This window comes from Mobula birostris, chromosome 6, assembly GCF_030028105.1.
Source record: "Mobula birostris isolate sMobBir1 chromosome 6, sMobBir1.hap1, whole genome shotgun sequence".
Taxonomy (NCBI): domain Eukaryota; kingdom Metazoa; phylum Chordata; class Chondrichthyes; order Myliobatiformes; family Myliobatidae; genus Mobula; species Mobula birostris.
In genome coordinates this window covers 64,492,562-64,514,688 of record NC_092375.1, presented here as the reverse complement: position 1 = coordinate 64,514,688, position 22,127 = coordinate 64,492,562, and the positions used below count along the sequence as shown (strand labels likewise).

Below are 22,127 nucleotides of genomic sequence, written 5' to 3'. Positions count from 1 at the left end.
AAGGCAGCACCTGCACTTTTGTAGAAGTTAGCATAGATTCGGGAAGTCATCTAAAACTTTGACAAACTTCTGAAGATGTGTAGCGGAGAGCACAATTTTCTACAACCCGTCCAAGGACGCCAGCACAGATGTACTATTTGCGACCTAACTCGTTGGATTAATGTGTGTCAGCAACAATCTGTACAGAACATTTTGTAAAATACATGTGTGACAGCTTGCACGGAGAGGTCCAATCGCGAGCAGAACTTATTTTCACGTCGATGAAACCCGCACGAGCTACAGCTGGTCAATTCTGCAACGCTACACCACGCACATGATTAATTATGGAAAAAATGCTTTAAAATCTTATAATATCTATCGGCTGCAAATGCCGATTACAATGCGTTCTTGTGAATGCCCTTCCATCATATACGATAGCTTACAAAAATCAAACTACTGAAGGAACTCAGCAAGTCAGGCAGAAACCACGGAGGGAAATCTACAGCCCAAATGAAGGATCTGGAATCAAAGCAGACTATTTGCCTCCAAACTTGTTTGTCGTCCCCCTCCCCCCACAAAATCAAAAATCTGCGGTCTCTAGCGTCACCCCATAACCCTATAATGAACACCAATCTCAGCATTGTGCAAATATCCTAAGCACCCTATATTTTTATATGGTTTCAAATGGAAATGGCCTCCACAGAGCCCTCGAGGCTGTCTGCGATAATCTGGAGACAGGAAAGCTCTCCGTGACTGAAACACCCTACCAATCGATTTTCTTATAAAACTGCACGATAGTGTATCTACGATCATTGATAGTTTTAAATGCAAACGGTGGTCACGCCAAACATTGAATTGATTCAGTTTTTTTAACTCTTTACAGTACACTTGATATTTAGAAACATAGAAAACCTACAGCAAAATACAGGCCCTTCGGCCCACAAAGCTGTGCTGAACATGTCCTTACCTTAGAATTACCTAGGCTTACCCATAGCTCTCTATTTTTCTAAGCTCCAGGTACCTATCCAGGAGTCTCTTAAAAGACCCTATCGCTTCTGCCTCCACCACCGCCGCCGGCAGCCCATTCCGCGCACTCACCACTCTCTGCGTAAAAAAACTTAATCCTGACATCTCCTCTATACCTACTTCCAAGCACCTCAAAACTGTGCCCTCTCATGCTAGCCATTTCAGCCCTGGGAAAAAGCCTCTAGCCACACGATCAATGCCTCTCATTTCATTATTTTTGAAAGCATCTTCATTTTACAGATTTTTACATATGCCCAAGACATTTGCACAATACTGCACAGTTTATACCCGATTAATGTTAGCTCCAACATCACCAAACAATATACTTCCACCAGATGTAACAATATGGTACGGTATAATGTTTCACTTTCGCTGGCAGTGCTGGTGACTGCATGCCATGCAAGTACATGACACTTTCTGACCACTTGCAAATCTTCGGATTCGCACACCAAGGGGAGAAGTTGCATTGAATACGATCTGATAGCAGCAACCTGCATACACCATAGCGAATCTGCCTGGCGAGCCAAACCCGCAGGCTGTCCTCGGCGCTAGAGTGAGGAGGTGCTGTGTACTCACCAGGAACCGAGAGGAGCTGGTGCCTTGGTCAACTGCTCCAACCAGGACCCCCATAGTGCCTGACTGACTGAACCCCCGCCGCTGCCCAGCAACTCACAGGAGCGCACCGTCTCCCCAGCGACCGGCTTTGCCACTCCTCCTCCCTATCGCTCACGTCGCGCTGAATGTTACGTCATCACCTCCCCTCAACCTCGCTGAGCGCGGCAGCCAATTAAAATGAAGGCGTCGGCGGTTCCATGTGGAGGTGGAGAGGCCGCGCAGGGTCAATGAGTGAGGAGACAATGGGGGCGGCTGTCGCAAGCCGCTCACCGGCAAGCGCATACACCTGCGTAGGAGCCACCGGCCTTCTCCTCAGGTACTCCCTCTGGCTGGGAGAATACATACTGGCATATAGACAATGTTAGTGTGGTGCACTGAGAATAGCGAATTTAAACATCAATGTCTTCCTATATCCTATTATGGAAAGCAGTCCACATGGTCTACTATGCTATGGGGCAGGGCAGGTCATCTGAGAACCTATGTTCTGCAGAAGTGTTAAGACTCATTCCCTTTACATGCATCAGATAATGATTGTGTACGATGACTTACCGCTCGGCCCTTTATATTTCTACTGCCGTCTTTGTTTGGGAAACAACCAAACAGGTAATAATTGGTAATTTCTGTTCAGCCCCACAAGGTTACTCTAACTATGTGGTACCAACCACGGGAGGGGGATGACCGCGACCATCCACAGTACAGAAAATGGAGGGGCTCTTATCAAGGATAGAGTGCCTAGTTGCCCCAATTGGAAATAATACTACAAACAACGTTAGAACTGTAATTCTGTGATGGACACAATTTCCTTAATCCAATTCACCAGTACCATATCTCATCTATTTTCACATAAACCACAGCCTGACAAGAGATTGAAAAGCTTTCTGAAAAAGGATCTAGTGCTTTCCCAACATAAATGATAAATAAACTCTTCTCGGGCTTCCAGCTGGGTACAGGTATCAATTTTAACTGACATTTCATGCCTGGGCAGCAACTTCTTCTTCGTCTTGTTTTATGGTGGTTGGCACCCAACTTAATAGTGCATTACCACCACCTTCTGCTCTGGAGAGTGCGATGGACTTACATTCTAAATTCCTTCACCCAATCTCACACACACACACACACACACACACACACACACTAACCTACACTTTATCCTCCCATCTTTGGCTATCCTAGTACCCTATTCCTGTTTATCCATCATATCATATAAAAAAACCCCTGTATCCCTTAAGAAAGCTAAAAGTACCCTGACCTGTGCTCTCTCACCCATGCCCAGCAACCCTTTTAATGTGAATTCCTGCACCCCCAATTCCCTTAGATTAATTCTCATCATCTCTCTCTGTATCCCATACTTTCTTGCAACTCAGAACTACATGTTCTACTGACTCTTCGTCCTGACATTCCTCACACAATCCTGTCTGGTGTTTCCCTATAAATTTCAATGCTTTGTTTAATGCACAGTGCCCCAGCCTTAACCTAGTCCACGCAGTTTCCTCTCTTCGGTATCCACTACCTACCCTAGTACCTGCAACACTCTTTTGTATTTGATATAAATGCCTTCCTGTCCCATCTTTCTTGCTACATTTGGCTGATTTTTTCCCAGATTACACACTTAACCTCTGCTTTACTGATACTAATGTGCATTTCTATATTTTCTTTCTTTAACGCCCTCTTTGCCAACTTATTTACCCTCTCATTCCCCTTCACCCCTACATGTTCTGGAACCCATAGAAATTTTACCTGACCTCCCTGACTTGCAATTCTTGTGACTGACTGAAGGACTTCATAAAGTACATCTTGCCGACTATTTGAGAGAAAAGACCTTAAACTTGCGAGAACTGAGGATGAATCTGAGCATATCAACACTTTGACTTGTCTAGCTTTCTCCACCCATCGCAATGCAGCCAACACTGCCAGCATCTCCACTGTATACACCCCTAACTTATTAGATGTTCTTCTGCTGATTCAGGAGGTGTTTCCGTTTGGGTTACCCAAAGAAATCAGTGGTAACAGAACACTGTTCTACTGTACCCTGTCCATGGCTTTTGGGATTGCCTGGTGAAAGAAGCCATTGAAATAAAACTAAGGGGAAAATCATCAACAAAGATGAAGGTCTCGCTCGAGGTAAGAACTGGAATTCGATTGTAAACAAGGTGAGACAGCGGAAACCTGATTGGATGAGGACTAACCAATCAGGAGAGATGGACAATGGAGATATAAATACCTCTGAACCAGACCATGCCCAAGCATCTGTATACACCCCTAACTTATTAGATGTTTTTCTGCTGATTCCAATTTCCTTTACTGGTATAGCCACCCCAAACCCTGTCACTCCTGTTTCACGTTCCTTAGCACCATCCGTATAAATCTGAGTATAATCACTATACTTTTCCATCACATGACAGTTAAATGCACTTACCAAATCAGTTTTATATTTTCCTTTCCTTTTTACCTCTAACAAATGCCAGTCTATGTCAGGCCATACAATCTTCCATGGAGCTACAACTGGATAAACTACTGAAGGACTTATCCTTAGATCAAACACTCCACGTTCTTTAGCAATATCATTCCCTACCCGACTAATGTTACCCCTCTAAAACCTCCCATTTTCCCAGCACTCCTGCAACACTCTTTTTGCAGCATGAGAATCATTGTAACCCTGCAAATTAGCCCAGTAGTTTGCCATCAATTGCATCCTTCTTAGTTCACTGTGTGTCCTGCCTGGCTGATATACACTGCTCTGCATTCACAGGGAATCCTGTGAACGCTAGCCATTCTGAGTCCCAGGTCATCTTTGACCTGCCAATCTGTGGGAAGGTTGTGTGTAATTGTCTTATTTCCTTGTGGATCTGAAATAGTTCTCACACAGTTAATCAAAGAAGAAGGAAAAGCATTTGTACAAAATGGCTACAAGGTGAAAGAAATCAATCAGCCCCTTGAAAGGGCTGGCGGAAAAACCAGGAAATCTAACAATGAGGCTACTGCCTGTCTTCCCTATGTTTTCACAGTTTCTGCAGAAGTACAGGATTAATACCATCCACAAACCAATAAGAAGCTCAAATCACAACTTTTGTGGGTCAAAAGTGACCTGGGGTTCAGAATGGCTGGCATTTACAGGATTCCCTGTGAGTGTGTATATCGGCCATACGGGATGCACAGTGGAAACCCGCATTAGTTTGGATTACCTGGAGAAATTGGCAGTAGCAGAACATTGCATTCGCAATGGCTATAGGATTGACTTTGATGACACAAAACCAGTGTGCTGTGTCCATGGCTTTTGGGACCACCTGGTGAAGGAAGCCATTGAAATAAAACTAGAGGAAAAGAATTTTAACAAAGACGTATGACTCGCTCTAAATAAGAACTGGAACAGACGAGGGACAGACGACGAGATAAATACCACTGGACTAAATATGCCGAGGCATCATCCCTGATGAAGATGGCAAATTTTGTCATCGAAATGTTGGTTAAAATTGATACCTGTACACGGCTGGAAGCCTGAGAAAAGTTTATTCAACCAGCCTTCTGGCTCTGTGGCCACAGAACTATTCCTTTAATCAAAGTATTTACCTAGATAAGTTCTTCACACTCCAAGAAGATTGCTCAAAACAGCATCAAGCACTGCAGATGATCTATTTCAGACTTCACGACAGTCCATTAATTGTCAGATTGCCTGACTTTCCATTGTATATAATGATATGCAACTCATAATCTTAACCAAGCGATCCACCACAATCCAATCTTAATGCAGCTATGCCACCATGTATCTTTTCCACTTTCCCTATTGCAATATTGCACCTCAGATCCAACAAGTCCTCCATATAACTGGAACTAATCTACAGGATGAATGGAAAACTGTTCAAAATTCTTCAGTTCTATTCCAAAGCCAAGATCCCTCTAACCAACAAGTTGCATTGCTGTGCACTAGGAGACCCAACAGTTCTGCAGCATAACGAGAGCCCTTTCACTTCATGACAACACACAGGCACCATTTACACTAATCCTGTACCAACCTTATTTGATTCTCGCCATGCTCTCACCAGTTGCCCTTAAATTTAAAACTCACACATTACAGCAATGTACAGTGGCAATTACCTCAGCGACATGCCTGTCTCTGTGCCACCTGTGTGATATGCTCAAAGTTTGGAAATCAACTTGTGCTAGTTAACAAAAACCTAAAAGATATCTAAATGACAAATGATTAGATAAAATTACCAAAACAATTCTTGTAATCTGATCATTTAAAATGATTGAATTTATGTGCTATCTATAATCTGGTGTTGTTGGAAGAGGAGGTGGAGGTGTCTTTAAGCTTAATTTGAGCTTCAGTGAATTAGTGTAGGGTGCTAACATTAGAATGGGAATGAAGCAGAGAATAAACCAGAGAAAATCTGCAGATGCTGAAAATCCAAGCAACACACATATGATGGTGGAGGTACTCAACAGACCAGGCAGCATCTATGGAAAAGAGTACAGTCGATGTTTTGGGCCGAGACCCTTTGGCAGGACTGGGAAAAAAAAGCTGAGGAGTAGGTTTAAAAGGTCTGGGGAGGGGGAGAGAGATACACTAGGTGATAGGTGAAACCAGGAGGGGGAGGTATGAAGTGAAGAGCTGGGAAGTTGATTGGTGAAAGAGATACAGAGATGAAGAAGGGGGAGTCTGATAGTAGAGGACAGAAAGCCATGGAAGAAAGAAAACGGAGGACAACCAGAGGGAGGCAATGGGCAGGCAAGAAGACACAGTGAGAGAGAGAAAAGTAGATGGGGAATGGTGAAGGGCGGGTGTGGCATTACTAGAAGTTCGAGAAATCGATGTTCATGCCACCAGGTTGGAGGCTACCCTGACAGAATATAAGATGTTGTTCCTCCAACCTAAGTGTGGTCTGATCATGACAGTGGAGGACTCCATGGCTAGGCATATTGGAATGGGAATGGGAAGTGGAATTAAAATCCACAAACCCACTTGTCCAGGTAGACCCATTGGTTCAGCTTGTTCCTGCCCCTCTGAACTTATACCTGCATACCTCAATCCTTGTCTTATCCCCCGTAGTTCAGTCACTTCTTACCTACATCCATGATACTTCACATGCTCTGGATCTTTTCAATGATTTCAGGTTCCCTGGTCCCCATCATCTTATTTTTCCTATGGATGTCAAGTCGCTATACACCTCCATTCCCCACCAGGAAGGTCTAAAAGCTCTCCGTTTCTTTCTGGACATTAGACCCAACTAGTTCCCCTCCACCACCACTCTTCTCTGCCTAGCGGAACTTGTCCTCACCCTAAATGATTTCTCCTTTGGCTCCTCCCACTTCCCTCAAACAGAAGGTGTAGCCATGGGCACTTGCATGGGTCCCAGCTATGCCTACCTGTTTGTCGGCTACGGGGAACAGTTTATGCTCCAAGTCTACACTGGTGAACGTCCTGCACTTCTCCTACGCTGCATCAACGACTGCAATGGTGTTGCTTCCAACACCTATGCTGAACTCGGTGACTTCATCCACTTTGCCTCCAACTTACATAGTCATAGTCATACTTTATTAATCCCGGGGTAATTGGTTTTCGTTACAGTTGCTCCATAAATAATAAATAGTATTAGAACCATAAATAGTTAAATAGTAATATGTAAATTATGCCAGTAAATTATGAAATAAGTCCAGGACCACCCTGCCCTACCCTCAAATTTACCTGGTCCATTTCTGACGCCTGCCTCCCCTTTCATGATCTCAGTGAAACAATACATCTAGTAACTCAATACGAAATTAAGAAATGCATCAAGAAAATATAGATGAATTAGCAAAAGAGGTGGATAGTAAAATATGTCAGTGATTAGATAAAAAAGGAAGTTGAGAAAAAGGCTCAATATAGAAATGGAATCTAGTGAATATTTTACAAGATGCTAATATTTATCCGAGTTTGTGGCTCTTGTTTCTTGAACCTAAAGAATGGGGTGTATTTTGAATAATCAGCCAAGGTATTTCAACATTTATCCAATAAATACAGTAAAATAATTTAGTTCAGTATGGGAACCATGCCACATGGTCTACAGTGATTTAAAGAGTTTCTCACTAGGTACAATAGGTATAGACAGCAAACATTGGCATTGTTCCCTCTAATTTGTATTGACCAGTGTGCACAAAAATCTTGAGCTGTGCAATCTTTTGCCCAGTGACAACAACATGTGTGCAGTGAATAATTTCTTCAATTAAAAATAGTATAAATAAGCTAGTTCTAAAATCTATAGACAAATCATTGTAAACTCCACATTGTCAACACTGTCTGCATCAAAAACCGGAAAAGGAAATATGATTATGTATGCTCGTGAAATATACTTACATGCCAATGAGGTAGAGGGTGACAATCTTTTGTGCGCAGTTTAAACTCCTTTGTGTGTTAGTAGCAAAAGATGTGTGCTCACGCACACCACGGGGAACATTGAACAGTGGCCTCACCATTGACACATACTGTACATATCATAAATGAATAAATGGTACAAATTCTAGCTCAAAGCATTATTGAATAAGAAGCCTAATCATTCTTTACTCATGTTTTAGCACTCATTGTTGCCACTTTCATATCATATTTGTATAACTGAAACATTGGTTGAAAAGTACTGTATCATAGAAATGTTGCAAGTCACAAGTGTGTTTGTGTATGTGAGTGTGTTGGGAGGGTGGTGTGATATTATAAAATGCTGCGTTCTGGAATTCATCCCAGCATATCCATTTATTCTGCAGCCAAACACCTTTGCATTAGATTTCAGAACAGAGCAACAAGTAGACTGGTGCTGAACAAGAAAACTAAAGCTGCCTTTAGTTGAGATGCTTGTAGTGACAATGTTCTGCAGGCTTGTTTCATGTAGACCTGCAGAAACCTTCGGAAAGTAACAGAAATACTCAGCAGGCACAACTGGTAAGTTTAAATTTGAAGAGTACATGCTAAATCTCTATTGGTTGGAATTTTTCGAGCCAATCCTTAATGGCAAAAAAGGTTACAAGCTGCTGGAATTTGACAATTGCTCCCTAGCAAATGACATTCTGATCCAAGAAAACAATCTTCTAGTTCATATCCTCCATCCAGATGGTTAATGTAATTTCCAGTATGAACATTTAGGGGCACCCTACCAACAATAAACACAATCAATAATGATGATTTATATGAAAGGTTTCCCTTTAACCACTTTTGCAGAACTTGATTTACTATGACCACTTAATTGTCTTTTCTGGGCCCCAGCAGACAAGGAATGGCTATTAAGGATAAGCATGCTTTAAAAAGATAGCAAAAGGAATGAGGGAGAGAGGTAGGCAGGAGTGATATTGTGATCTACTGGCTAAACAATGGTGGCTGGCACTTGCTCCCCAGCTGGAGTCACAAGGCAGCAACATCTTTAGCAGATAATTCATGGATTTCACTACTTGCTACGCACATCCATGGGACACTCGGAACCTTGCACAGGCCATCACTGGTAACAAACAGATTTAGTTTTTAAAGATGGTAAAAGTTAACTTTTGTCTATAAGTCAGGAAATGCATAAAAATCACGATATGATAATTATCCCTCTATGCTATTGTAATGAATGACATAAAAAACACATAAAACTGTTAAGAAAGAAGAATTGCGGAAAGTAGGGAGAGAGAGAGAGAAGGGGAGAGGTAGAAATCAGTTCTGTTGTCCATAGGAATGAGCATATGATGTACAGACAATGGATTTTAGAAGTTATAGAAACGTGTTTGGGATATTACTATGGTGAGGCTGATGCAGATGCACAACAAGCTCTCTCCCCCCCTCTCTCTGCATTCCGCAGGGATCGCTCCCTACACAACTCCCTTGTCCATTCGTCCCCCCCATCCCTCCCCACTGATCTCCCTCCTGGCACTTATCCGTGTAAGCGGAACAAGTGCTACACATGCCCTTACACTTCCTCCCTTACCACCATTCAGGGCCCCAAACAGTCCTTCCAGGTGAGGCAACACTTCACCTGTGAGTCGACCGGGGTGATATACTGCATCCGGTGCTCCCGATGTGGCCTTTTATATATTGGCGAGACCCGACGCAGACTGGGAGACCGCTTTGCTGAACATCTATGCTCTGTCCGCCAGAGAAAGCAGGATCTCCCAGTGCCACACATTTTAATTCCACATCCCATTCCCATTCTGACATGTCTATCCACGGCCTCCTCTACTGTAAAGATGAAGCCACACTCAGGTTGGAGGAACAACACCTTGTATCCCGTCTGAGTAGTCTCCAACCTGATGGCATGAACATCGACTTCTCTAACTTCCGCTAGGCCCCACCTCCCCCTCGTACCCCATCTGTTACTTATCTTTATGCACACATTCTTTCTCTCACTCTCCTTTTTCTCCCTCTGTCCCTCTGAATATACCTCTTGCCCATCCTCTGGGTCCCCCCCCCCGCCTTGTCTTTCTTCCCGTACTTCCTGTCCCATGATCCTCTCGTATCCCCTTTTGCCTATCACCTGTCCAGCTCTTGGCTCTATCCCTCCCCCTCCTGTCTTCTCCTATCATTTTGGATCTCCCCCTCCCCCTCCAACTTTCAAATCCCTTACTCACTCTTCCTTCAGTTAGTCCTGACGAAGGGTCTCGGCCTGAAACGTCGACTGCACCTCTTCCTACAGATGCTGCTTGGCCTGCTGCGTTCACCAGCAACTTTGATGTGTGAAGCTTGGTAGTATAAGGTCATGTCTATTGGTATGATTGCAGGAGACGAGAAGGAACACACAGAATCAATTTCTATGAACGTAAGAACATAAGAAATAGGAGCAGGAGCCTGCCCCGCTATTCAATAAGATCATGGCTGATCTGTCTGTAAACTCAGCTCCATCTACCTACCTTTTCCCCATAACCCTTAATTTCCTTACTATGTAAAAACCTATCTAAGTGTTTCTTAAATATATTTAGTGAGGAAGCCTCAACTGCTTCCCTGGGCAGAGAATTCCACAGATTCACCACTCTCTGGGAAAAACAGTTTCTCCTTATTTCCATCCTAAATTTTCTCCCCTGAATCTTGAGGCAACGTCCCCTAGTTCTAGTCTCACCTACCAATGGAAACCACTTTTCTACTTCTATCTTATCTATCCCTTTCAAAATTTTGTATGTTTCTATAATATCCCCTCTCATTCTTCCGAGTGTGGGCACATGGCCAAGTGGTTAAGGCATTGGACTAGCAACCTGAAGGTTGTGAGTTTGAGCCCCAGCCGAGGGAACGTGTTGTGTCCTTGAGCAAGGCACTTAATCACACATTGCTCTGTGACGACACTGATGCCAAGCTGTATGGGTCCTAATGCCCTTCCCTTGGACAACATTGGTGTCGTGGAGAGGGGAGACTTGCAGCATGGGCAATTGCTGGTCTTCCATATAACCTTGCCCAGGCCTGCGCCCTGGAGAGTGAAGACTTTCCAGGCGCAGATCCATGGTCTCACAAGACTAACGGATGCATTCTTCTGAGCTCCAGAGAGTATAGTCCCAGGTGACTCAATCTCTCCTCATAGATTAACCCCTTCATCCCTGGAATTAACCTGGTGAACCTCTTCTGCACTACCTCCGAAACCAGTATATCCTTCCTCAAGTATAGAGACCAGAACTGCATACAGTACTCCAGGTGTGGCCTTACCAGTACCCTGTATAGTTGCAGCATGACCTCCCTGCTCTTGAATTCAATCCCTCTAGCAATGAAGGTCAACATTCTGTTTGCCTTCTTAATACCTGGCGTACTTGCAAGCCAACTTTTTGCAATTCATGAACAAGCACTCCCAAGTCCCTCTGCACAACAGCATACTGCAATCTTTCACCATTTAAATAATAATCTGCTCTTCTATTATTCCTTCCAAAGTGGATGATCTCACATTTACCAACATTGTATTCCATCTGCCAGACCTTGGCCCACTCACTTAGTCTATCTGTATCCCTCTGCAGACTCTCCACATCATCTGTACAATTTGCTTTTCCACTCAGTTTAGTGTCATCAGCAAATTTTGCTACGCTATACTCAGTCCCCTCTTCCAAATCATCAATGTAAATGGTAAACAGCTGCGGGCCCAGCACCGACCCCTGCGGCACCCCACTCACCACTGACCGCCAACTGGAGAAACATCCATTTATACCAACTCCCTGCCTTCTATCGGTTAATCAATCCACTATCCATGCCAATACACTTCCTCCCAGTCCATGCATCCGTATCTTATTTATAAGTCTCCTGTGCAGCACCTTATCGAACGCCTTCTGGAAATCCAAGTATACGGCATCCACCTGTTTCCCTCTATCCACTGCACTCATTATATCCTCAAAGAACACCAGTAAGTTTGTCAAACAAGACCTGCCCTTTCTGAATCCATGCTGCATCTGTCTAATGGACCCACTCCTTTCTAAATGTTTTGCTATTTCTTCCTTAATGACAGCTTCAAGCATTTTCCCAACTACAGACGTTAAGCTAATTGGCCTGTAGTTGCCCGTCTTTTGCCTACATCCTTTTTTAAAAAGTGGCATGACATTTGCTGTCTTCCAGTCTGCCGGGAACTGCCCAGAGTCTAGAGGATTTTGATAAATGATTACCAATGCATCTACTATAACCTCCGCCAGTTCCTTCAGCACCCTAGGATGCATCCGATCAGGACCAGGAGACTTATCTACCTTCAGGCTCTCTAGTTTGCTCATCACTATCTCTTTAGTGACAGTGATTTTATCAAGGCCCTCACCTCCCATTTCATCCATAACATCCTTCCTTGGCATATTAGATGTGTCCTCCACCGTGAAGACCAACACAAAATAGGTGTTCAACGCCTCAGCCATTTCCTTATCACTCAATATTAATTTCCCCTGCTTGTCTTCCAGGGGACCTACGTTGGCTTTAGCCACCCTCTTCCGCTTTATATATTTATAAACACTTTTGCTATCTGTTTTTATATTTTGTGCTAATTTACTTTCGTACTCTTATATTCCCTTTCCTTATTTCTTGTTTAGTTGTTCTCTGTTGCTCTTTAAAGTTCTCCCAATCCTCCAGTCTCCCAGTACTCTTTATGATTTTGTACACATGAGCTTTTAATTTGATACTATCTTTTATTTCCTTAGTTATCCAAGGCTGGCTCTCCCCACACTTACTGTCCTTACTTTTGACTGGAATATACTTTTGTTGAGTACTGTGAAAAATCTCTTTGAAAGTATTCCACTGTTCCTCAACTGTCCTACCAAATAGCCTGTGCTCCCAATCCATATTAGCCAATTTCTCCCTCATCCCGTTGTAGTCTCCCTTGTTCAAGCATAATACACTCGTTTTAGATCTAACTATTTTATCCTCCATCTGAATGCGAAATTCAATCATACTATGATCACTCTTTCCAAGTGCATCCCGGACTACAAGATCGTTAACCTTACCTGTCTCATTGCACAAGACTAGATCTAAGATAGTATTTACCCTTGTAGGTTCACTAACATGCTGCTCAAGAAAGCCATCATGGATGCATTCTATGAAGTCCTCCTCAAGACTTCCTTGACCAGCCTGATTCACCCAATCTATGTGGAAGTTAAAATCCCCCATGACAACTGCCGTTCCGTTCTTACAAGCCTCAGTTATTCTTTGGTTAATCGCCTCTGCCACTGCAATATTTTTATTAGGTGGCCTATAGACAACACCCACCTGTGATTTTTTTACCCTTACTATTCGTAATCTCTACCCAGATGGACTCAACATTCTCCTCCGTAGATCTTATATCATCTCTCACAGTCGCCCTGATCTCATCCCAATCAAGAGTGCCACCCCACCCCCTCTGCCTTCCTGCCTATCTTTCCGTATTACCTGATACCCTTGGATACTTAATTCCCAGTCATCTCCACCTTACAACCAGGCTTCTGTAATGGCCACTAAATCATATGCCTTGGTACTGATCTGTGCCACAAGTTCACTAACCTTGTTTCTAATACTACAGGCATTTAGATAAAGTACTCTTGAGAGAGATTGTGACAAAGACCACACACTGTGTTCTGCTGGTGATGGGCACTCTTTGCAAGGACTTGGTGACTTGAGCTCCATGGAGAGCGCAGTAAAGACCTAATAGTGTGGTTAAAGGTTACCCTACAGATTTTTTGCACAGTTCTCCTATTAGAGACCTTGAAAACTTGTCAGTGAATATTTTGCTCATTGGACAGCTTCACATGTAAAGTTGTGCATCGGAAGACATTTTGGGAATAACCTCTTCAGCAATGGGCATATCTTTATTTTTGTCCTGATGTTTGTAACCCTCCCAGACTGGCCAGATGCTTCCCTCTTGAAGCCACTCATTGGATGAACTACTCAACGCTAAATGCTGCAAACAATTTGACCTGTTTTGTGCACTCCGTGCTTTAGATGTTTAAGCAATGAGTTCAGAAGCTGCCCAGTTAGGTGTCTTATCGCTTGCAAAGTGTCCCTTTAAATCTCAAGCAAATTTAACACAAGCAAGTGCAAACTGATACATTTTGGAAAGTTGAATCAGACCAGGACATAATCAGTGAACAAAGGAGGGCCTTAGGAGTGTTATTGAACAGAGAAACCTTGGGGTACAAGTACATAGTTAAATGAAAATGGGTACACCAATAAACAGAATGTAGAGGAAGTCATGTAGCTTGCTTGTCTTCAACAGCCGAGATAGAGCATAAGTGTTGGGATGTCGTGTCACAGTTTTACAAAACGTTGGTTAGCCAACATTGGAAGTATTGTGTGCAGCTTTCATTTCCATGTGATAGGAAGGATATGGTTAAACTAGAGAGGGTGCAGAAAAGATTCACAGTGATGTAATCTGGATTGGAGGGTTAAGTGATATGGAGATATTGGATAAACTAGGTTAGTGTTTCCTGGAATAGAGGAGGCTGTGGTGATGTGATGGAAGAATCTAAAATTATAAAGCATAGACAGTGTTTGTTTCTCATGGTTCAGATTCTAAAACTAGGTGTCATGGGTTTAAGATCGTGGATATTTAAAGGAGATCTGATGGGTAAATGTTTCACACAAAGTGTAGAGGGTATTTGGGATGATCTGTCAGAATACGTGGTGGAATATGGATCTTGACAATAAATTGAATGAGCAGGGCATAGAGCAATATGGAATTCATCCCAGTAAGTGGGATTTGTATTGGTATTATGATTGACATGGATCTGTTTCTATACTGTACCAGCAGCCATTGTATAGAGAGTTCCAATTTAGGCTGAAATCAGCTGAACAGGCATTGCACATTGATTGACATTACCAGGACCTGACCCCAGGAATCATCAACTGTACGAACATAGATGATGCCTGGAAGAGCCTGGTTCAACTTCATGCATCACTGCTCCCTCTGGTGAACTAAAATACAGACAGCAGTAATCTTCCAATACAGACAACACTTCAACTGCTCTTCAATGTAATTCATGATGGATTTATTTTCATCCAGAGACATCACACTGACACAATTATGCTCCAGAAAAGTTTTAGGTTTCCTATCTCGGGTGGGGGGGGGGAGGGCTGCAGGTTTGTAGTGGTGAAATGTGAAGCAATCCTAGTTCTTACCTTAAACTGGCTGTTGCATTGTTTTACTCTGTAGAAATGAATATTTTTGTTTTAAAGTTATTAATTGTTCAAGCAAGAATTTAATAGAAAACTCTTACTCCCCAAAGTTTGCACTGAAACTAATGTTCTGTCCCCCAGCATTTAAACCCCCACTGCCTGTGCAGTTCCAACCTGCTGAATCCACATTCTGTGCTCCACTGCTCCCTCTGGTGGTCTAAAATATTGACAGCATAAATATTCTGATAACTTCTACTGAAGTGTTCAATGGGATTCATTCACCCTTGGTCTTCAGAGCTGTGGGCAGCTGCACTTCTCACTCCACTTCAAAAATCTAGGCTCATTGAACATTATTTTCTTCTGAGGCAAGGATAAAGGATGACTTACTATAATCCAGAAAGCTCCTTCTTTTATTGAACTGTCAAGGGGCAGGAATTTGCAGGAGTCATTGAGGATATGAGATGACATAGGACTGAAAGATGTCGAATCCTTGTGAATAGAATTAAGAAACTGCAAAGTAAAAAGACTCTGGAGGGAGTTATATACAGGACTTGGAATAGTAGCCCGGATGAGAGCTATAAATTACAATGGGGTTTAGAAAATGCATGTCAAAAGGGCAATGTTGTGATAGTCATGGGAAATTTTAATATGCAGGTACTTTATACTTTATTGTCGCCAAACAATTGATACTAGAACGTACAATCATCGCAGCGATATTTGATTCTGCGCTTCCCACTCCCTGGATTACAAATATTAAATATTAAAAATAGTAAAAATTAGTAAATATTAAAAACTTAAATTATAAATCATAAATAGAAAATAGAAAAATGGAAAGTAAGGTAGTGCAAAAAAACCGAGAGGCAGGTCCGGATATTTGGAGGGTATGGCCCAGATCCAGGTCAGGATCCGTTCAGCAGTCTTATCACAGTTGGAAAGAAGCTGTTCCCAAATCTGGCCATATGAGTCTTCAAGCTCCTGAGCCGTCTCCCGGAGGGAAGAGGGACGAAAAGTGTGTTAGCTGGGTGGGTCGTGTACTTGATTATCCTGGCAGCACTGCTCTGACAGCGTGTGGTGTAAAATGAGTCCAAGGATGGAAGATCGGTTTGTGTGATGTGCTGTGCCGTGTTCATGATCTTCTGCAGCTTCTTTCGGTCTTGGACAGGATAGCTTCCATACCAGGTTGTGATGCACCCTAGAAGAATGCTTTCTACGGTGCATCTATAAAAATTAGTGAGGGTTTTAGGGGACAGGCCAAATGTCTTTAGTTTTCTTAGGAAGTAAAGGCGCTGGTGGGCCTTCTTGGCAGTGAACTCTGCTTGGTTGGACCAAGTCAGGTCATTTGTGCTATTGACCCCGATGAACTTAAAGCTTTTGATCTGTTCCACTTGCGCACCACCGATGTAAATTGGATCGTGCGGTCCGCAACTCCTTCTGAAGTCAACAACCAATTCCTTCGTCTTGCTGACGTTGAGGGATAGGTTATTGTCTTCGCACCATGCCACCAGGTTCTTAATTTCCTCTCTGTACTCAAACTCATCATTACCCGAGATACGGCCTACAATTGTTGTGTCATCAGCAAACTTATATACTGAGTTTGATGGAAACTTGGCTACACAATCATGGGTGTACCGTGAGTACAGCAGGGGGCTGAGTACACAACCTTGTGGGGCACTGGCGCTCAGAGTGATTGTAGAGGAGAGCTTGTCCCCTACTTTTACAGCCTGGGTCCTGTCTGTGAGGAAATTGAAGATTCAGCTGCAGATCTGAGTGCTAAGGCTCAGGTAGAATGGGAAAATCAGGTTGATACTGGATCCCAAGTGAGAGAACTTGTAGAGTGCCTGTAAAATGACAACATCACTGTCATTGGCTGAATCAAAGGTGACGAATCAGCATATACTGTAGGAGGGAGATTGAAAATCTGGCTTAATGGTGTCACAACAACCACCTCTCACTTCATGTGAGCAAGACCAAGGAGGAGATTATTGACTTCAGGAGGAGGAAACTGGAGGTTCATGAGACATTCCTCATTGAGGGTTCAGAGGTGGAGAGGATCAGCAACTTTAAATTCCTTGGTGTTATCATTTCAAAGGATATGTTCTGGGTCCAGCACATAAGTGCCATTACAAAGAAAGCACGGCAGCGCCTCTACTTTCTTAACAGTTTGTGAAAATTCGGCATGACAAACTTGTATAGATCTGTGGTGGAGAGTATACTGACTGGTTGCATCAATGCCGTTGAATGGAAATGCCTACCAAAAGTTGTGGATACAACCCAGTCCATCCATCATGGGTAAAGCCCTCCCACCACTGAGCACATCTACATGAAATGCTGTTGCCGGAAAGCATCATCCAAGTCATGCTCTAATCTTTACTGCTGCCATCAGGAAGAAGGTATGGGAGCCTCAGGCCCCACACCGCCAGGTTCAGGAACAGTTACTACCCCTCAACCATCAGGCTCTTGAGCCAGAGGGAATAACTTCACTCGCCCAATTGCTGGACTGTTCCCACAACCTATGGACTCACTTTCAAGGACTCTTCACCTCATGTTCTTGATATTTATTGCTTATTTACTTATTATTATTATTTCTTTATTTTTGTATTTGCACAGTTTGGTGTCTTTTTGCACATCGGTTGTTCGTCTGTCCTACTGGGTGTGATCTTTCATTGATTCTATTGTGTTTCTTGTATTTACTGTGAATGCCCACAAGAAAATGACTCACAGAGTTATATATGGTGACATATATGTCCTTGATAATAAATTTTCTTTGAACTTTGAAGTTTGGCGTGGCCTTGACCATTCCGTCTTTGCTGATCATTCCTCACCACAGAAATATATTGCTTAACATGCAGTTGCTATTATCTGGCACAACTGATCACGGAGATATTTCTAAATACAATCTTCAAATCTCTGCAAATCAAAAACATCTTTAGTTTCTTACTTGTCTATTAATAATGAATTATTGGCTGAAACATTAACTCCGTTTCGCTCTCCACACACCTGTTCAGAATTTTCATCACTTTCTGTTCTTTTTTCACTTAAAATTTGTATTCTGCCAGTGAAAAGTTGAAACAGGATTCAATTTTTCCCTCACAAAAGTCCAGGAAAATCAGGAATATTTACAAAAGTAAAAGGTCAGCTTGGTTCATTTTAGTTTTTGTCTTTCAGTTTTCACTCATTGAAAAGAGAACAAATATACCATAAGAGCATTAGGTATAGAAGCAGAATTAGGCCATTGGCCCGTCATATCTACTCTGTCTGCTCTTTCATTTAAACATGGATGATATTTTTGCAACCATATTCTCCTGAATTCTCCCCATAACCCTTAACCCCCTACCGATCAATCTCTGTCTTAAATATATTCAATGACAAACTTCAAGGCCGTCTTTAGCAACAAATTCCACAGATTCACCACCCTCTGGCTGAAGAAATTCCTCCTCATCTCAGTTTTCAAGAGATATTCATTTATTCTGAGATTGTGCCAGTGTCTCCAATTATGAAAACATCCTCCTCACATCCGTTCAATCCAGGCTTTTCAATATTTCATTAACCCCCATCCTTCTGAACTCCATGGAGTACAGACCCAGAGACAACAAATGATGCTCATATATTAACACTTACATTCCTATGATTACCTCTTCTGGAATGTGTTCTGGGCCAGCACAGCTCTCCTTAGATATAAAACCCAAAATTCCACACAATATTCGAATACAGTCTGGTCAATGCCTTACGAAGCTGGAGCAGAACATCCTAGCTTTTATGTTCTGGACCCCTCATAATAAATGCTAACATTGTATTTCAACAATCATGATTGCTTAATGCCATTTCCAGTACAAGTGTAAAGGAGAACTACATAATTGTTACTCTGGATCCACTGCAGCACAAAAAGACACAATATGATAAAGAACACAATAATAAATACAAACCCATTTCCAGAAAAGTTGGGATATTTTCCAAAATGCAATAAAAACAGAAATCTGTGATATGTTAATTCACATGAACCTTTATTTAACTGACAAAAGTACAAAGAAAAGATTTTCAATAGTTTTACTGACCAACTTAATTGTATTTTGTAAATATACACAAATTTAGAATTTGATGGCTGCAACACACTCAACAAAAGTTGGGACAGAGTTAAGATAAGATTGAAAAGTGCACAGAATATTCAAGTAACACCGGTTTGGAAGACTCCACATTAAGCAGGCTAATTGGTAGCAGGTGAGGTATCATGACTGGGTATAAAAGTAGCATCCATCAAAGGGTCAGTCTTTGCAAGCAAGGATGGGCCGTGGCTCACCCCTTTGTGCCAAAACTCGTGAAAGAATTGTTAGTCAATTCAAAAGGGACATTTTTCAACACAAAACTGCAGAGAATTTAGGTCTTTCAACATCTACAGTACATAATATTGTGAAAAGATTCAGAGAATTCAGAGACATCTCAGTGCGTAAAAGGCAAGGTCGGAAACCACTGTTGAATGCGCGTGATCTTCGAGCCCTCAGGTGGCACTGCCTAAGAAACCGTCATGCTACTGTGACAACTGTAGCCACCTGGGCTCGGGAGTACTTCAGAAAACCATTGTCACTCAACACAGTCCGTCGCTGCATCCAGAAATGCAACTTGAAACTGTATTACGCAAGGAGGAAGCCATACATCAACTCTATGCAGAAACGCCGATGAGTTCCCTGGGCCCGAGCTCATCTCAGATGGACCGAAAGACTGTGGAACCGTGTGCTGTGGTCAGATGAGTCCACATTTCAGCTAGTTTTTGGAAAAAATGGGCGTCGAGTTCTCCGTGCCAAAGATGAAAACGACCTTCCAGATTGTTATCAGCAAAAGGTGCAAAAGCCAGCATCTGTGATAGTATGGGGGTGCATCAGTGCCCACGGCATGGGTGAGTTGCATGTATGTGAAGGTACCATTGACTCTGAGATGTACATTAGGATTTTAGAGAGACATATGTTGTCATCAAGTCGATGTCTCTTCCCGGGACGTCCATGCTTATTTCAGCAGGACAATGCCAGACCTCATTCTGCACAGGCTACAATAGGGTGGCTTTGTAGACACAGAGTGCCTGTGCTTGACTGGCCTGCTGCCAGTCCAGATCTATCTCCTATTGAAAACGTATGGCGCATCGTAAAGAGGAGAATCAGACAACGGAGACCACGGACTGTTGAGCAGCTGAAGTCTTATATCAAGCAAGAATAGACAAAATTTCCAATTGCAAATCTACTACAATTAGTATCCTCAGTTCCAAAACGATTAAGAAGTGTTATTAAAAGGAAAGGTGATGTAACACAATGGTAAACATGCCTCTGTCCCAACCTTTGTTGAGTGTGTTGCAGCCATCAAATTCTAAATTTGTGTATGTTTACAAAATACAATTAAGTTGGTCAGTAAAACCATTGAAAATCTTTTCTTTGTACTTTTGTCAGTTAAATGAAGGTTCACGTGAATTAACATATCACAGATTTTTGTTTTTATTGCATCTTGGAAAATATCCCAACTTTTCTGGAAATGGGGTTTGTACATAAGATAGCCTATATACATAGATTGATTGTATGGCCATAAAGTGATGCTAGTCTACATAAGGTGACTTTATCAGGAACTAATAAAGCAGTATTGGTGTGGGTTTGTGGAGGGGTGGATTAATGGGTGGAGGTGTGATCAGCCATACTGCTTTGGGAAAGTAGATGTTTTTGGGTCTGGTGGTCCTGGCATGGATGCTACATAGCTTCCTTCTTGATGACCTGCTTTACAACTGACTCAACCTGCAAGATAACTTCAAGAAAATCCTGAACTAGGACTTCCAAATCCTCTTGCACCGCTGATTTCTGAATACTCTCCCCACTTAAAATAGTCTACACCTTTGTTGTTCCTATCAAAGTGCATAACCCCATACATCTCTACACTGTATTCCATCTGCCACTTCTTTGCTCACTCTTCCAACCCTTCCAAATCCTTCCGCAGATTCCCTATCCCTGTGACACTTCCTGTCCCTCACCTATCTTGGTATTGTCTGCGGACTTGACCACAATACCATCAGTTTCTTCATCCAGATCATTAATGTATAAAATCAAGGACAGGATCCTCTGGCTAGGATCCTTATGTCCTCGTTATCCTCGGGAATGGTACCGGAGGACTGGAGGGAGGTGAATGTTGTCCCCTCATTCAAAAAAGGTAGTAGGGATAGTCCGGGTAATTATAGACCAGTAAGCCTTACATCTGTGGTGGGAAAGCTGTTGGAAGATAGGATCTATGGGCATTTAGAGAATCATGGTCTGATCAGGGACAGCCAGCATGGCTTTGTGAAGGGCAGATCATGTCTAACAAGCCTGATAGAGTTCTTTGAGGAGGTGACCAGGCATATAGATGAGGGTAGTGCAGTGGATGTGATCTACATGGATTTTAGTAAGACATTTGACAAGGTTCCACATGGTAGACTTATTCAGAAAGTCAGAAGGCTTAAGATCCAGGGAAGTTTGGCCAGGTGGATTCAGAATTGGCTTGCCTGCAGAAAGCAGAGGGTCATAGTGGAGTACATTTGGATTGGAGGGTTGTGATTAGTGGTGTCCCACAAGGATCGGTTCTGGGACCTCTACTTTTCATGATTTTTATTAACGACATGGATGTGGGGGTAGAACGGTGGGTTGGCAAGTTTGCAGATGCCATAAAGGTTGGTGGTGTTGTGGATAGTGTAGAGGATTGTTGAAGATTGCAGAGAGACATTGATAGGATGCAGGAGTGGGCTGAGAAGTGGCAGATGGGGTTCAACCTGGAGAAGTGTGAGGTGGTACAGTTTGGAAGGACAAACTCCAAGGCAGAGTACAAAGTAAATGGCAGGATACTTGGTAGCGTGGAGGAGCAGAGGGTTCTGGGGGTACATGTCCACAGATCCCTGAAAGTTGCCTCACAGGTGGATAGGGTAGTTAAGAAAGCTCATGGAGTGTTAGCTTTCATAAGTCGAAGGATAGAGTTTAAGAGTCGC

At 42.7% G+C, this 22,127-nt stretch overlaps 1 protein-coding gene across 1 annotated transcript in view; it reads right to left on the bottom strand.

Annotated features, from left to right (window-relative positions):
- LOC140199072 (glycerol kinase) overlaps positions 1–1,727 on the bottom strand; it is a 114,343-nt gene extending 112,616 nt beyond the window's left edge. The window contains exon 1 of the mRNA XM_072260539.1: positions 1,582–1,727. Coding sequence (XP_072116640.1) covers positions 1,582–1,635 — 54 coding nt within the window. The 5' untranslated portion in view covers positions 1,636–1,727. The remainder of the gene's footprint in view (positions 1–1,581) is intronic.
- Between the last annotated feature and the right edge of the window lie 20,400 nt (positions 1,728–22,127).